Source organism: Dipodomys ordii, unplaced genomic scaffold, assembly GCF_000151885.1.
Source record: "Dipodomys ordii isolate 6190 unplaced genomic scaffold, Dord_2.0 Scaffold3, whole genome shotgun sequence".
Taxonomy (NCBI): Eukaryota; Metazoa; Chordata; class Mammalia; order Rodentia; family Heteromyidae; genus Dipodomys; species Dipodomys ordii.
In genome coordinates, this window is record NW_012267219.1 from 10347346 (window position 1) to 10365354 (window position 18009).

Sequence of the window (18009 nt, forward strand, 5' to 3'; positions counted from 1 at the left end):
TGTTTCCTGGTTTTCTCCCCTCTGTTGAGGCGTATGCTCAGCTTTTTACTTCAGTTGGGAAGAGTTGGTTGTGTTGTTCAGGCGCCGGATCCCCGGGCCTGGTTCCGGCCCCAGCCTGGAGCGCGCTCGTTAGGCCTGTGCTGATGTGTATACCACCTAGGTTATACAGCCTGGGGGACACAGTTCAAATTTCTTCTACTATTGGTAGTCTTGACCCAGGGGCACTGTTCCTGGCTTGGGCATTTAAGCTCCCTTCCAGGGGCACTATTGCTCTGGCCTGGCCAGCAGAGTGTGCTCCACGGGCTGGTGGAGCTCTCGAACAGTTGCCAGTTTTAGTGGGTCCTGTGGTCCGGGTGTTGGGGTAGGGAGTCTAGGTCAGGATCTGGGGATTCCCTCCAGCTCTGGTCTCCCTTGAGGGATACACCGTCCCCTGTGGGGTACTCACCCTGGAGCTGGTTGTTTCTGTGTGGTGTAGGTCGTCAGTTGTTGTTGCAATCCCAGTTCAGTTGGGGTGGTTGCGGGCTGGGTTGGGCGGTGGTGGCTCTGTGTGATTCTTTTCTGTCTCTGCCTCTGTCAAAGCTGTCAGGTCAAAAGTGTCCACGCTCAGGCGGCTTCTTCACGGGTTGTGATCTGCAGGCAGCCCCCTGTGCCTCTGGGGCCAGGCGGCCCCGCCGGGGTCGGGCGGGTGGTCCCTTGTCGCGCTGTTGGTGCCGAGCGGCTTTGGCGGGATGGAGCCTCTCTGCTCCGGTGGAGAGTGAGGGGTGGGGGTGGGATCCTCGTGGAGACTCCTGGCTGGGCTGGTAGGTTTCTCTGTTCCTGGCGATCCGCTGTTCTGCAAACCGGTACCTGGTGATCTGCAAGCGGCCCCCTGTGACTCTGGGCCCCGGCAGCCCCCACCGGGCCGGCTGGCAGGCGGCTTGGTGCACTGCCGCGCGGCCAGTAAAGGTTGGGGGAGGGGTCTTCGCTTTTCTCTGTTCTGAAATTCTTCTTTTCCTCTCTTTCTTTTTTTGTTATTTTCTGCCTCTGGTTTTTCTCTGAGTGTTCGTCTTTTTGTTGTTGTCGGTCTCTTGGGGAGATTAAGCATTGGAACTCGAACTCTCTTTTTGGTTGGAGAGAGCTGTGGCGTTTCCCTACTGCCCCGTCGCCATCTTGGTCCTCCCTCTATATGTTAGAATTTAAGTATGTAAGAGATAATTATGGTAATGACAGGGATAGCAGTGAATGACTTGATTTAATTTTCCTTAACGTTGCCTTGCTATCTTTAAAATATAATTTAAAAACTTTAAATAGGAAGTCATCATTGTAACTACATAGTTAAATCAGAAAAAAATCATCCAAAAGTCTTATAAATTGCAGTTGTTTTTCTTACAGCTAAAGGAGTACAGTTGATCTTGTGAAGAGTGAAGAACAGATGTCCTCGCCTAGGATGGTAAGCTTTTCCTAAAGATTAAATTTGGTCATTTTAAATTGCAAATAAGAAGCCAGGATGGAGTTTGAAGCACAGGTTTACCTAATGCCCTTTGGAGAATAGATTCAAGTTTTTCAGAGTTTCACGGGTGATATTCAGGGTATTTTTTCTTAGCGTTCTATTGCATTGCCAAAACTTATAGTCCATCAGATTTATGCTTTTAAATGCATGTCTTTTTATAGCCACTGCAGTTTGTTCTTATATGCCAATATATTTGTAGCTCAAAATATTCAAAGTATTTTAAGAGTCAGTTTCTGCTCTTACAAACTAAATACACTACATTTTCCAACAATACCTTGTAATTCTTATTGTTTTTAAACAATATTTGTAACATTGTGAATGCATAATTTATTGTGTGTGTGCACATGCGCATGTACACATGCATGCATGCCAGTACTTGGGCTTGAACTCAGGGCCTAGGCATTGTCCCTTAGCTTTTTCAATCAAGGCTAGAGCTCTACCAATTGATCCATGGCTCCACTTCTGGCTTTTGGGTGGTTACCTGAAATTAAAGACTCAAGGAAGGAGCTGGGAAGGTGGCCCAGTGGCAGAGTGCTTGCCTTGCATGCATGAGGCCCTGGGTTGGATTCCTCAGCATCACATAAGCAGAAAAAGCCAGAAGTGCCACTGTGGCTCAAGTGGTAGAACACTAGCCTTGAGCTGAAGAGCTGAGGGACAGTGCCCAGGCCCAGAGTTCAGGCCGCATGACCGGACCAAAAAAAAAAAAAAGAATCCCGCAAATATATCTGCCCAGGCTGGCTTCAAACCTCCATCCTCAGATCTTAGCCTCCAGAGTAGCCAGGATTACAGTTATGAGTCACCGGCACTTGGCTTGATTTTCAGGATTTTCTATGCCATGCAGAAGTATGTGGAAACAGAAATGTAAAATGGTCCATTTGTGATAATAGTCTTGTAGTTTAGCTGGAGAATGTTCTGTATCAACAGGGGATAATGATTTTAGTTTTTCAGCCTCCAGGATCATTTCTACTATTGATAAGTACTGCCATGGCTGTAAAGCAGAGTCCTTGTAATTGATTTGTCTGGCAAGCCTGTGAAAGGAAATTCATACTGCCTCCAAAATGTCTATTCTGCTTAAGACACTGGAAGGATAAACCACAATGAAAAACTGTATATATGTGTATATACAGAGAGAGAGATTATATGTGTGTATATATACAATACATGTGTATATATACACATAATAAACTATGCATTCACAATTTACAAAAATTGTGTATGTATGTCACAGAATTCTAAGAAAAATAACATGATTCCATTTTTAATCTGTTAATTTCTTTTTGCATATACTTTTTATTAAAATTTCAGCTAGTATGTAAGAACATTAAAATTTGTATAATATGGTATTTCAGTAATGCATATGTTTTGTGGTGCTTAAATTAGGTGAAACATTAACAGTTATCATTCTTTACGGTGCAAACTGAAAACCCTTCTAGCTTTTTGAAACATAGAGCACATTATAAATATTTATGTCCACCCAACTGTGCAGTAATGCAACAGAACTACTTTTTTTTTTTGAGGAAGAACTCAGGGCCTGGTGTAAACAAGCTCTTTACTATACTGAGTCACTTTCAAAGTCTTTTTTTATGTACTTTTTCAGATGTAATCTCATATTATCTTTGCTTGCTCTGGCCTGGAATTTGGAGCTGAGATTCCAGGCATGCACCACCACTCCTACCACACCAGAATTCCTGACTGCTGTTCTGCTGTAAAGATGTCAACGTTTAAGTCGCAATTCACTAAGAAAAGAGTAACTCTAAGATGAGAACGTTTAGTTCATTCCTGTAATCCTAATATCTCAGGAAGCTGAGATTTAAGGATCAGGGTTCAAAGCCAGCCAGGGCAGGAAATGATATGAGACTCTTATCTCTAACTAACCACCAAAAGCTGAAAATGGAGCTGTGGTTTAAAGGTAGAGCACTATCCTTAAGCACTAAAGCTCAGGGACAGAACCCAAATCCTGAGTTCAAACACAAGAACCAGGACCAAAAAAAAAAAGTTTTAGATTGCACCACTTTGCTTTCATCTTCAAATTGAACACAGCCCAAAAAACAAACCAAAAGAAATTATAAAGTTCCAGAATTTTGCTTTCAAGCTCTACAAGATCAAGCAGATACATGTCATCTGAAGTGATACAGATTATCTTTATATCATAAAATGAAAATATACATGTATCAAAGTTACAATCTGATTATATAAATATTCTTGCTAGAATATTGTTTAAAGACTTGGATGCAGTTGTATTGATTGAAAATCAAATTAATATCCATTAACCATAGGTAGAACTCAATAAAATATAGTCCCTGGTTTTTTGGAGCTGAATAGCAAAAACTTCTTGAACATTTACTGCATATTGTGCATTATTAGCCAACATGTTTTCATATTAGCCAATGCTCTGTGTGGGTGTGTAGGTGTGTGGATGGGTGTGTGTTCGTGCACGCACGTGCTAGTCCTGGGTTTTAACTCAGGGCCTGTCCCTGAACTTTTTAAACTCAAGGCTAGTGCACTACCAGTTGAGCCACAGCTCAACTTCTGGCCCTTTTCATGTGGTTAATTCAAGATAAGAGTCTCATGGACTTTCCTGTCCTGACAGGCTTTGACCCATGATCCTCAGATCTCAGCCTACTGATTAGCTAGGATTATAGATGTGAGCCACCAGCATCTGGCACCAACACAAGTTGATTGGCTAATATTCCAATACTATTCTAAATGATTTACATTTGTTATAAACATTTAATCCTCATAGTACATCTGTGAGTGTGGGTATCATTATTTCTCTTATACAGAAAACCAGAGAGGCTAATTTGTTCAGAGTTCCTAGTGGGAGGTCAAGGGTTCAGCCCAAAGAGTCTGTACCACCTCTCAACTACTGCAAAAATATTACTTACTATTTTGCGTGTTTCCCAGAAAATACTCATTAACTCAACTTTATAGGAAATGAATGTAGAGAGATTAAATAAGTCATCAAAAGTGAAGAGACAATGCTCTTTCCCACTATACTCCTCTACACTACTTAAATGGGAAGGCAAATAACTAAGTAACAACTAGGCTTCACATTAAAACTCAGGCTCCATTTGGTCTCAGAGTAAACCACATACCCCATCACCCCAGAGAATAATGTCCTATCTGGAAAGACATAATGTTCTCAATCAATAGCTTCTCGCCATGTGGTCACAACTACTTCCTTTCCTAGAATCCTATCAGTGTTGTATAGAGCCTTCCATTAGCTCGTCTCTTCTACATGAAGTTCAAACAAACAGTTGTGTGAGGACACACAACTTACATTCCATGCTCAAATATTTTCCCTGTCCCTGACTCATGAACTTCTCCAAATTTAATAGTGTGTGTGTGTGTGTGTGTGTGCGTGTGTGCGCGTGTGCACTCACACAAGTGTGTGCATGCTTATTCTGCCTGGTCTACATGAGTGAAACTCATGGGTTTTGAAGATTGCTATGAAAATACATTACACCTCTGCTTTGCTTCCTGTCACAGAGGTATATTTAATTTGTTAAGAAACGTTACTCGGCACAGCAATGTGAATGTATTTAAAGCTACCAAACACTTCACCATAGTTGCTGTGAGGGCTGTGTACCAAAAGATGGTAAAACAGTAATTGTATATATTTTTTTACCACAACTGTTAAAGTAAAATTTTAAAATGGTCAATACCAAGAGGAAAACACTATCAATCAACCATTACTATCAACTTAAAAGATAAATACCTCAGCCAGGCGCTGGTGGCTCACACCTATAATCCTAGCTACTCAGGAGGCTGAGATCTGAGGATTGCGGTTCAAAGCCAGCCTGGGCAGAGAAGTCCATGAGACTCTCGTCTCCAATAAACCACCAGAAAACTGGAAGTGGCACTGTGGCTCAAGTGGTAGAGAGCTAGCTTTGAGTTGAAGAGCTCAGGGACAGTGCCCAGGCCCAAAGTTCAAGCCCCACGACCAACCAAAAAAAATATATATATACCTCTAATGGGGTGCTAGTGTATGGGTGCTAGTACTAGGGTTTGAACCCAGGGCCTAGGCACCCTCTCTCAGCTTTTTCACTCAATCCTGTTGCTCTACTTCCAGATTTTTGGTCATTAATTGGAGTAAAAATTCCCACAGACTTTCCAGATTGGCTAGCTTTGAACCATGATCCTTAGATCTCAGCCTCCTGAAGAGCTAGGATTACAGGCGTGAGACATCAGTACATGGCTCATTTTTTTTAAATCTCTGGGCCTGAGCTTGCTAAATAGGTGCTTTCCCATTTAAGCTATACCTCTTAGGTTCTGTTTTTGCTTGGCCTGTCCTGCAGGTTGATCTTAAGCCTTCCCAAATAGCTAGGAACACAGGCATGAACCACTGATCCCCACCAGTTTATCCTCTGTCTGTCTGCCTTTGCATGGCAGGAGTGGGAAAAAAATAAGCCTTATGGGAATGTTTGGAAAACTGTGGAGAAATATGGCTGCAATTTAGACTTGGGGCTGAGATAATGACAAAAATGATTCCAGACAGAAAAATCAGATCTGAAGGCTGAGACAAGGAGCTTTGACTTAACATTGAGATCTGGAGGAAACTGAAAAGTGAGTGATGAGTGCATTTACATTTTTAGATTATTTTAAACAGCATGAGGAAAGTATTCCTTTGTGGGACTTACCTTCCCTCAGATGGTGAAGAAGGACTAAGAAGGTGACAAGGAGGGTGTGAGGAATAGGAAAAGACTCATTCCACTGCAAGTATTTAGAGGGATATAGCAAGAAACAAAACAGATATGCCTCTGCCCTCATGGAACTTTAGTAATGTTGAGATTAGATTCTTGGTCTTTTACATAGGTGTCTCAATGTGACCACTTGCCAAACTAAGGAATATAGAAAGGATAGGGCTGCCCTGGCTGTTTGGTGGGGAGAGAAGGAGGAAAGAGACTTGAGCTCTGATTTAAAGTTGGAACATGTTAAATTTCATATGCCTTGTTCTAGGGGCTGGTGACTCACATCTGTACTCCTAGCTGCTCAGGAGGCTGAGATCTGAGGGTTGAGGTTCGAAGGAAAGTCCAAGAGGCTTTTATCTCCAGTCAACTAGCAAAAATCCAGAAGTGGAGCCATGTCTCAAGTGATAGATCTCTAGCCTTGAGTGAAAAAGCCAAGTGAAAGCAAGAGGCACTGAGTTGAAGCCTCCGTATCAACACATACACACACACACACACACACACACACACACACACACAGAGGCATGTACACACACAAATTTATATACCTTGTAGCCTCAACGTAGGATCTGTCCAGTAAGCAATATCAGTCTGGAACAGACAATCAGGGTTTGATCTATAATATAAATTGAGTGGTCTGTTAGGGGATGATTAGTAGTTTGAAACCTGCAGACAGTGCATAATTGTAGATGAAGTAGAGGGATGGGGCCCTTAGCTCCAAACACTGGGAAAGATTTTTATCTAAAGGAAATGTAAATTTCTAAAGCCCACCAGCTCCAGCTAAGAGAAACCTTGGTGGTCAAGGAAAAGCCTACAAATAACATCATGGCATGCACGGCCAGGAGAAGAGGTTGGAAGAGATTGGTAAGTAGTATCAAACATTACAGAGATGATGAGAAATGAAAAATAAACTTCCTGGCAAAGATACTATTAGAAACCTTGTTTAGGACAGTTTCTGTTTAGCACTAAAGGTTGATGTCAGAGTAAATTAGGTCATTTTTTAATTATAAATTGAAACAGGAAAAAGAATGCTATTCTCAAAATGCTTGACTATATTACCAGTAATGTCGATAATTTTATATGAAAACATGCTTATAATATTAATTGTATAAATAGGTTATTAAATAGTATATAGCATAATTTTACTTATTCCAGTTATCTATTACTACATAAAAAGCCACCACAGTTGAATATGATAGTGTATGCTGCAGTCCCAGCTATTTAGGAGGCAAAAATATGAGGCTTTCAGTCCAAAGGCAGTCCAGGCAATAGCATAAGATCCTACCTAAAAGCAAAGTAAGGGGCTGGGAAGTTGGCTCAGTGGTAGAGCGCTTGCCTTGCATGCCTGAAGCCCTGGGTTCGATTCCTCAGCACCACATAAGCAAAAAGAAAAAAGCTGGAAGTGGTGCTGTGGCTCAAGTGGTAGGGCACTAGCCTTGAGCTGAAGAGCTGAGGGACAGTGCTCAGACCCAGAGTTCAGGCCCCACAACCGGACCAGAAAAAAAATAAAAGCAAAGTAAAATTGCACAAAGGAATATAGTCTTGGCTCAAGTGGTAGAGAGCACTTGCCTAGCAAATGTGAAGCCGGGAGTTCAGGCCCCAATACTGCCTTCCCTTCCAAAAATGCAATGGCATAAAATAACGTCTTATTAACTCCACAGGTTATCTGGATTTAGTGTGTTAGCTTTTACATTTATTTTAACTTTAAAAAAAAATTCTTGTTGTGGGCTGGGAAGGTAGCTCAGTGGTAGAGTGCTTGCCTTGCATGCCTGAGGCCCTGGGTTCGATTCCTCAGCACCACATAAGCAGGAAAAAAAAAGCCAGAAGTGGCTCTGTGGCTCAAGTGGTAGAGCGCTAGCCTTGAGCTGAAGAGCTGAGGGACCGTGCCCAGGCCCAGAGTTCAGGCCCCACGACTGGACCCAAAAAAAAAAATTATTGTTGTAAGTATGTGCTAAGGTAACTAAACTGGGTGATTTTATTTTAATTTTTTGGTGCTGGTACTGGGGTTTGAACAACCCAGGGCTCCCTGAGTTGCTTGAGACTAGAATTCTACCACTTGAATCACAGCTCCAATTCTGGCTTTTTGCTGATTAATTAAAGATAAGAGTCTCTTGGACTCTCCAGCTTGGGATAGCTTCAACCCTCGAATTCTAGCCTCCTGAATTTCTAGGATTACAAGCATGAGCCACCAGCACCTGGCTGAAACTGGGTGATTGTTGATGAGTATATCTTGCAGAATTGTACTCACATAGTGGAATCATGGGGATTCTTTCATGTTTTTCCCTTTGCTTATGTGTATTTTCTTAGCTGCCTGTGTGAAACACACTTATTGCATTGACATTAAGAAAAAACTGCTATAGCTGTTTGTAATTTAGCTATAGAAGGTAGTCTAGAAGGAAAGGGGAAAGTAAAGACTTCCCCCAGAAAGCAACAATAGCTGAAAGAAGAATTCTTTTGGAGGAAGTTTAAGGAGGGAGGGAGTTCAGCAGATTTGGAAACAAACTGAACTCCTGTGCTGACATAATTTAAGAAATACTCAGTGACATTTATGTAATATTCCTGCCTTTGCCCCCATAAATGTAATTTAAAAATGTCTTAAAATGATTATCATATAGAAACAATTAGATTAATAGAAATTGAGATACTCTCTGCAAAGTGATCCAAATAATTGAAAATGTCAATAGGGCAGGGGTTGTAGCTCCATGGTAAAGTACTTACCTAGTATGCAGGAGGCACTAGGTTTGATTCCAACAGTGGAAAACCAAAGGGAAAACAGAAGGGAGGGAGGAAGGAAGGGAATAATCCAACTTTTTTTGTTTGTTTGGTTGGTTGTGGGGCTTGAACTCAGGGTCTGGATACTGTCCCTGAGCTATTTCACTCAAGGCCAGCACCCTACCACCTTGAGCCACAGCACCACTTCTGGTTTTCTTTCTGGTGGCTAATTGGAGATAAGAGTCTCACAGGGACCTTTCTACCTGGGCTGTTCAGATCTCAGCCTCCTGGGATTACAGGCGCGAAGCACAAGCACCCAGCGATTCCAACTTTAAGAAGAACAAAGCATTCCCAGGCACTGATGGTCATGCCTGTAATTCTAGCTACTCAGAAGTCTGAGATCTGAAGATCATGGTTCAAAGCCAGCTCAAGCAGATATATCCAAGAGACTTTTATATCTAAAAACACCAAAAAGCTGGAAATGAATGTGTAACTCAAGAGGTAGAGTACCAGACTTAAGTGAAAAGCCAAGCAAAAGCATGAGGTTCTCAGTTTAAGCCCCAGTACCATCACCATAAAAAAAAAAAATCAACCCTACAAGTGTATGATCCTGTACTGGTTCCTATATTGGAGGGGGACAATTTTAAGGAACATTATTTGAGCATTTGGGGAGGGGGATTTATATTTGCTAGTAATGGTATTCTGTCATCAATATTAAATGTTATTAGGCAGAAGAATATATTATCCTTGTTTCTGAAGTGTCAAAGAACAAAATTTCTTTGTTTTTCTTTTCTTCTCCTACTGGGGCTTGTTGGCTTAAACTCAGAGTCTTGCTTTCCCATTTAGCTTTGTCACTCACAACTGGAGCTCTACCACTTGAGTCACACCTCCACTTCCAGTTTTTATTGTTTATTGGAGATAAGAGTCTCTTGGATTGTCTGCCTGGTCTGGCTTTGAACCATGAGCCTCAGATTTCAGCTTCCAGAGCTGAGCCTCACATTCCACAGTCTCTGCATGTGACTGGAACACAGAACCCTTTTCCCCCTAGCCTGCTCTCCCTTATTGTGTGCCTTTTGGTACTTCACTATACTTCAAGTCTGACATATAAACTTTTAACAAGGAATTCATTTGCTGGGGAATATGTGGTAAGAACCTGAAGCACTGGTTTGCAGGAGGAATAAATTTGCCTGGCACTGACAAAACTCATTATAACTACATTTCACTTCCCATAAGAACAATCATACTTTGTACAAAGAAATTAGAAGATAAGAAAGGTGAAAGAACACCAAGGTGTGACCTTAAGGTTGTTGACAAGGGAAAATCGAATGTTTTGATGATTTACTATGTATAGAGTGCGTTAACTTTTTGTGATATAGTAATTGTTGTCTTTATCTTTCGGAGAAGGGATCTGCACCCATGCAGGTGGTTTGAACCTAGATCAGACACAAAACCACATTATTTCTCAAAATGCCACGTTGTCTGGGAGTAGAAGCATCTTTCCTGAAAACAGTTTTCCCAGAACTGGTGCAGACTATAAATGCCTACAGCCAAGCTTCAACAGATTTCCTTGTTTCCATCTGAAACCTAGGAAGAAAACAAAATATTGACTTATTGAAGCAGGACCAAAAGATAAATTGTTTTTGCCTAGACAGCACTTTGAAATAGGGGGCAATTCCATCACCTTTATGCTTGCTTTTCGATTTTATTTATTTAATTATTAATTTATTTACAGTGTAAGTCCTGGGCTCTGTCCCTGAGCTGCATTTGCTCTTATTGCTCTACCACTTGAACCACAGTTCCACTTCTGGCTTTTTTTTTTTTTAAGTTTAATGGAGATAAAGAGCCTCAGACTTTCCTGAGGATCAATCCACGATCCTCAGATCTCAGCCTCCTGAGTATCAACATTACAGGCGTGAGCCACCAGCGCCCAGCTGCTTTTCTACTTTTGAAGACAGATGATCTTGTACTCCATAAAGGGAGAAAATGATCACGGTGGGGGAAAAAGAACAGCTGGAAATTATGGAAAATAATTTCAAAAACTACATTGGAGTTATGCTGCAATTCAAAGAAATGAGTGCCCAGAGAGAGACGGAGGTCTCCGAGGTGCGGCACAGAGCTCAGAAGTCCAATACGCAGGGCTACACAGACTGGTATTATTGCGGATGACCGATACTGTACTTCCTCGGTAGGCCTGGACCACGCCCACACAAGCCAGCAAGGCCAAGTGGCAGCTGCGCGCCCAGGCTAGATGGAACCAGGCTCCGCCCCCACCCTCCCAGGCTCCGCCCCCACCCTCCCAGGCCCCGCCCCAATGCGGCCCGCCCAGCCACGCAGGGGCCTGGGGCTCTAGGCGGAAGTCCAGCCTGCTCCAGGTAGGAACTTTGTTTCTTCCCTCCGATGCTTTTCTTGGAGGGCTGGTATAGCAAGCACATACTTCCGGGTTGAAAGGTTTTGCTTCCGGAGAGCGGGAAGGCTGAAACGCGGTGGTAAAGCTGGAGCCAGACTAGCGAGCTTCTAGGTGGCGAAGGTCCTAGCCATGGACAGGTAAGACCCGATGGTGACCGCAGGGGCGCGCCCGAGGCTGCGTGCTTCTTGCCTGTTGGCGGAACTAAGTTGATGAAGGCCTGTTTCCAAAGGAAGCCGAGGAGAAGGTCCTGGAGAGCGCCTGTAGGACTTCTTTCCTTGGGCCTGCAGTTGGCAAACTCTCGGAGGAAAGGCCGGGACGTGGGGGACGCGGGCGGGGGCCGGGGCCGGGGTGGTGGTGACCTGTCGCTCCCACTTGTAACTGCAGTCTGGCGGATGCTGGGGCCAACGTTGTACCTCCCAGAGGTGGGCGGGGTAGGCGGTGAGCAGCGGAATGCATGCTCGCCGCGTATAGTAGTGAAGCTCACTATGATCTGGCCAGACTGTTGTTTTTTTTTAAATTAGATGTGCTAATAGCAGATAACTAAATCATGATTATGCTAGCCACCTGAATTATTCAGGGTTCTTGCTTCGGGAAATGCATTTTATAGTGGAGGAGCCAAACAGTGTAAAGCTGGAAGTGCTAAGTACTCACTGCGGGGAAAGAAGTGAAGCTGGCAAGGCTCTCCTTGTCGCAAGAAGTTTCAGGATCACCTGTCAGACAAGGTGACTTTCTAAGCTGGTTTTTGAGTAGTAATAATAATAATAGTAGTAGTACATAATTAATATTCAAACCATTGGAATGCCTTACTAAGATACCTTACTTAAAAAGGTACATTCATCTTCTTTTCATAGATAAATAATAGACAAAAGTAAGGAGGCTAATAAACAGAAAAACCAAGTTGCCAACTTGAAGCTGTGTATCTGCAGCCTCCATAAGGCTGGTTGATGAGTAAGTAGGTATTCACCATTGGACACAGAAGCAAATACACACATGTATGCATTCACAAATGTAAGATATGAAAAGTGTGCATATGAAAAGTCTGATATATATGTATATGGAGTCACATTTGAGGCTGAATACAGAGCTGAAGCTGTGATGTAGAGTGGCATTGTTAGATTGCTAGCAAATAGGAATTTGCATGTGTAGGCCGGAGAGAGTGATCTTAGGATTTCAAGGGATATCATATTCAGTTCTTGTTTGAAAACACATTTTAGGGGCTGGGAAAGTAGCTCAGCGGTAGAGTGCTTGCCCCACATGCATGAGGCCCTCATTTCCTAGCACCACATAAACAGACTCTTTTTTTTTTTTTGGGGTCCGGTCGTGGGGCCTGAACTCTGGGCCTGAGTGCTGTCCCTCAGCTCTTCAGCACTCTACCACTTGAGCCACAGTGCCACTTCCGGTTTTTTCCTTTTTGCTTATGTGGTGCTGAGGAATCGAACCCAGGGCCTCAGGCATGCAAGGCAAGCGCTCTACCACTGAGCCAACTTCCCAGCCCAGCACCACATAAACAGAAAAAGCCAGAAGTGGTGCTGTGGCTCAGGTGGTAGATCGCTAGACTTGAGCTGAAGAGCTGAGGGAAGGCCTAGCGTTAAAGCCCCACGATAGACAAAACAACAACAACAACAACAACAAAAAACCCGTATATTTTAGTTCATATGGTTTAGTTTGTAGACCCTTGGGTAAAAATGGAGATCTGGAGTATTGTAACTTCCCCAGTGGTAGGACAAGGGACACCCTAATGTACCTTGAAGGATTGTTAAATTTACTGGAGGTCTTTATTTACACTCTCATGTCACTGAATCAGTTTTTTGGTTTCTTGATTTCAGATGTCACAGTTAATGATTTTACTACTGTGCTTCAAATGTACATTGGACATATGATCAGAAAATATGCCACAATAATTAACAATCCATTGAGATTATACTTTTCATACCAATGTCTTCTTTGGCTCTTTAGATATTAAGCACATTTTTAAATTGAAGTGGGGAGGGGGAAATCACTTCATTTTTTAAAAAAGCTGAGCACTGATGTCTCCAAACCTGTAATCCTAGCTATTCAGGATGCTGAGATCTGAGGATCATGGTTTGAAGGCAGCTGATTAGGAAGAGATTATTGTCTACAGTTAACCAGGAAAAGCCACAAGTAGAGTTATAGCTCAAGTGGTAGGCCACTAACATTGTGTAAAAAGTTAAAACCTCTAAGTAAGCAAAAGTCTCTTACATTTGGTTCACTTTTCTTCTGAGTTTTGAAATACAGTAGAACAAAAACAGCATCATGTATGCTACAAAGTCAAGGAAGGCTGTGATATATGAGACTGAATAATAAGCAGCTATTGGAACTAGGATGGCATTCTTGACGAATATCTCCAAGACTTGGTCTGTTGGTATAACTGTATTTTGACTGACCCAGAGCCTTTGTTTCCAATCATGATGATAAAGTTCTTTGCAAATGTTACATAAAACAGCTTAGTAGCTGGGCGCTGGTGGCTCACGCCTGTAATCCTAGCTACTCAGGAGGCTGAGATCTGAGGATGGCGGTTCAAAGCCAGCCCGGGCAGGAGAGACCATGAGACTCCTATCTCCAATAACCACCAGAAAAACCGAAAGTGGCGCTGTAGCTCAAGTGGTAGAGCGCTCGCCTTGAGCTGAAGAGCTGAGGGACAGCGACCAGGCCCAGAGTTCAAGCCCCATGGCCGACCAAAAAAAAAACAAAAACAAACCAGCTTAGTAATATTGTTCTAGGAGCGGCTTCGGAGAGATGTCATCCCCTGTGATCCGGGAGGCGGAGGTGACACGGACGGCACGAAAGCAGAGTGCTCATAAAAGAGTTTTAAGTATCCTTGCATTTTTAAAAACTTTTTTAAAAAATTTATTTTCTTTAATTAGTTGTACAAAGAAGTTTCCATTCTACAAAACAGTATATGAATACAAGGTGTCTGACAACATTGTCACCCATCACTCCTAACCCATCCCTTCTCTCACTTTTTTTTTTTTAATTGAGATTAGGTGATTACATAAATTTCACATGTTTCACAGTATTGTGGAATAGTGATACTTAGTTACAGTGACAAACACATTTTAACCTTCACAAGGCAACTTGTCATTATCATGGTCTATAAAGTGTGAATTCTATGAGCTTTGACAATACAATTATTTCTTCCACATCAGGTGATGTTTACATTTCTTTCCTTTTGCTTAGTGTAAGCTGTTCCCACTTTCCCTCCCATTCCTCCCTTCCTATTGCTGTCTTTGGGTTGCTTAGTTCATTTTCATCTATATCCAGCGCAGCTGATGGGCCCCTTTGTTGTATGTTTTCCCGTTTCCCACTGATTCTGTGTCTTCCTCCTAGCTTCCCTCTGTTGCACGCTTATATATATATGTACACACACACACGCGCACACACCATATATGTGGTCAAGAACATGGAGTCATTTAGCAATGATACAACAAAATGAGTGGCAGTCCTTTGTTTCTCAAGTCCTGTTTACTTTGTCATAGTTCCTTGCATTTTGGCTTTAGCGTCCACATATCAGGGAGACCATGTGCCATTTGTCTTTGCTCTTGGCTTACCTCACTCAAAATGATTTGCTCTAGTTCCATCCATTTCCCTGCAAATGCCATTATTTTGTCCATTCTAATGGCTGCATAATATTCCATTGTACATAGGTACCACAATTTTTGGTACCACATCCACTCATCAGTACTGGGGCCTCTGGGTTGTTTCCATATCTTGGCTATTGTGAACAGTGCTGCAATGAACATGGAGGTGCATGTGTCCTTGTATCCTGGTTCCTGTTGCTCAGGGTAGATGCCTAGGAGTGGTATGGCTGGGTCATAGGGGAGGTCTGTATTTAGCTTCTGAGATACCTCCAGACTGCTTTCCAAAGTGGTTGTATTAGTGTACATTCCCAGCAGCAATGCAGTAGGGTTCCTCTTTCTCCACATCCTCTCCAGCATTTGTCATTGGCTGAATTTAGGATGTGGGCCATTCTAACTGGGGTAAGGTGGTATCTCAGTGTTGTTTTTCTTTGCATTGCCTTTACAGCCAGGGATGAGTATCCTTGCATTTTAAGATTCACAAGTTTTCAGCATGCTTTGAATTGGTCTTCTTTTTATTAGATATTAAAAATTAGCTATGATAATATTGTAGAAATTGATTTTGTGTACTCCACAGATGATTTTTTTTGATAAATATAATGTTCTAAATGAAATATAGTGAGGTTAAGATACATTGCTCTGAAAGACAGACATTGTATTTTACAGATTCTATTTTATGTGTACTAAGATTAATCTATATTTTAAAAATTTGAAATCTGATAGAGAACTCTTATGTCAATGTATAGCTATCTAAAACTGACATCTGAAAACCTTAATAATAGAGAGAATTAATTAATTGCTCTTTGCCATAAAATACCTTGCTCTCAAAAAATGTTTTCACATAATTTGTATTAAAATTAGAGCTTATTCCAACTTTAGCAATCTCTTCTCTGTGTGAAAAACTTTTCTTAACTCTTTCTAAAGTTCGAGCTTCCCAAGATGAAAATTTTGGTAATATTACACCAAGAAGCCAGATCATTCCTCGAACTCCCAGCTCATTTCGACAGCCTTGTAAGGTTTCTTTTATTTTCTTTTTTTTGCTTTGATAACATTTAATAATAATAGTTATAATACCAGCTAACTTTTACTATGTACATAATAAATATTTGGTTACAGTATTAAAAGCTTTGTTCAGTGCTGTGAACAAAGCACTGTACATCACATAAATATATAGTGATCGTGACATAAGCGTCGTTATCTCTATTTTACCAAAACCAGAAGTGAGACTTGAGGAGTTGAAAGTCAGTAGAGGTAATAAGCTCCATTATCTAAATAATGGAACTAAGATTCAAAGAATAGTCTTGACTATAGTACAAGCCTGCCATACTGCACGGCCACAGTATGCTTTACAGAACTAGAGTTTGGATGAAGGACCATTAACCTCTATATAATGAAACCTGTTTGTAGTAAAACTTTTCATAATAGACTCAGTAAAACCAAAAGTTCAAATTTAGGAAAATAAATTAACTCTTCATATTAAGGAAATGTTATCATTTAGAATATCTATTTATTAAGAATATAAGTAATTGGCTGGGTGCAAGCGGCTCACACCTGTAATCCTAGCTACTCAGGAGGCTGAGATCTGAGGATTGCGCTTGAAAGCCATCCTGGACAGGAAAGTCCGTGAGAATCTTATCTCCAATAAACCACGCAGAAAACCAGAAGTAGTGCTGTGGCTCAAGTGGTAGAGCGCTATAGCCTTGAGCTGAAGAACTCAGCCCAGGCCCAGAGTTCAAGCCCCATGACCAAAAAAAAAAAAAGACTATAAATAATTGAAAAGTAAGTATTGCTTTGTTTTGATGAATAATGTTTACATACCTGTTTTTTTGTTTTTTGTTGTTCTTGTTTTTTAACGACTCATTTGTAGCTACTCCACTGAACCGAAGCTTACAACGACATCCAGACATTTCCTGCATTCTTGGAACAGGAGGAAGGTCTCCCCGGCTTACACAGTCTTCTGGGTTCTTGGGCAATCTGTCCATGGTATGTATAACATTAGAGCTAAAACTTTCTCCTTTTTGATATTTTGTCTAAAACTCTTGTAATGAAAATTGATATCATAAAAGTAACCAGAACTGGGTGCTGGTGACTTATGCCTATAATCTTAGCTACTCAGGAGATTGAGATCTGACAATTGTGGTTTGAAGCCAGCCCAGGCAGGAAAGTCCATGAGACCTCTTATTGCCAATTAAGTGCATCATCCCCCCCCCTCGCCAAAAAAAAAATAAAGCCAGTGGAGCTGTGGCTCAAGTGGTAGAACACCATCCTTGAGCAAAAAAGCCCAGGGACAGTACTCAGGCCCTTAATTCAAGCTCTAGGACTGGCACACAAAAAAAGAAACTAGGTTGTATGGACTGACATAATTGAGTATATATTTGGAAAATTGAAAGCTTTAAGTATCTCTTGCCATGGGCAAAACTGTGAGCAGTTTGGATACAGGGAAAATGTTCTATTCTGCCAGTTTGCTGACCAGATGAAATACACTCAGGAATTGTTTGGTGATAGCTATAAACATAAAGCTGATAGCTTTGAAACACAAAAAGTAGAAGAATATCACAGATAGATGATAGATGAAGAGTATCATAAGGAAGAGAGACACTGTATCTAGGGGATGTCATGGTCAATAGCATCAGAACTGAATTGGTTAAAGTACACTTGTCTGTGTCTGCTACTGAATAGATTACTTGCTTGTGGAGGAAAACCACAAATACATTTGGTCACAGGTGATATATGTTGTCATAGTATAGAAGGAGAATTTGACTGAATTTGGGTTTCTTACTCAAAAGAAATTTTTGGGAAACATAGATGACATGTTTTTTATGGTATAGTATTAAAAAGCACAGAAAGAATGTAAAACTGTAATTCCAAATGGCTTTGCCTAGGTATTTAAAATATCCCAATAGAAAAATAAAGTATTGCATCTGAGAAGGAAGCAGAAGAGTTTTTTAACAGTTGTAGAGTATTATGACACGTTTAGTTCTGAATCAAAAGTAGTTCTCTTGACTTTGGCATTGTGCTTTCTTATGTAAGCACAGAGATTTTTATGCATACATGAAATTGTCTAAAGTACTTTCTGAAGGGTGGATTTGCCTGTTAAACATTTCTTTTTTTTTTTTT

The 18009-nt window shown here is 41.4% G+C and overlaps 1 protein-coding gene across 1 annotated transcript in view; it reads left to right on the forward strand.

The window, feature by feature from the left end:
• Positions 1 to 11345: 11345 nt before the first annotated feature.
• Positions 11346 to 18009, forward strand: part of Nup107 (nucleoporin 107kDa) — a 36290-nt gene continuing 29626 nt past the window's right edge. The window contains exons 1-4 of the mRNA XM_013018606.1: positions 11346 to 11433; positions 14038 to 14129; positions 15817 to 15903; positions 16760 to 16875. Coding sequence (XP_012874060.1) covers positions 11426 to 11433; positions 14038 to 14129; positions 15817 to 15903; positions 16760 to 16875 — 303 coding nt within the window. The 5' untranslated portion in view covers positions 11346 to 11425. The remainder of the gene's footprint in view (positions 11434 to 14037; positions 14130 to 15816; positions 15904 to 16759; positions 16876 to 18009) is intronic.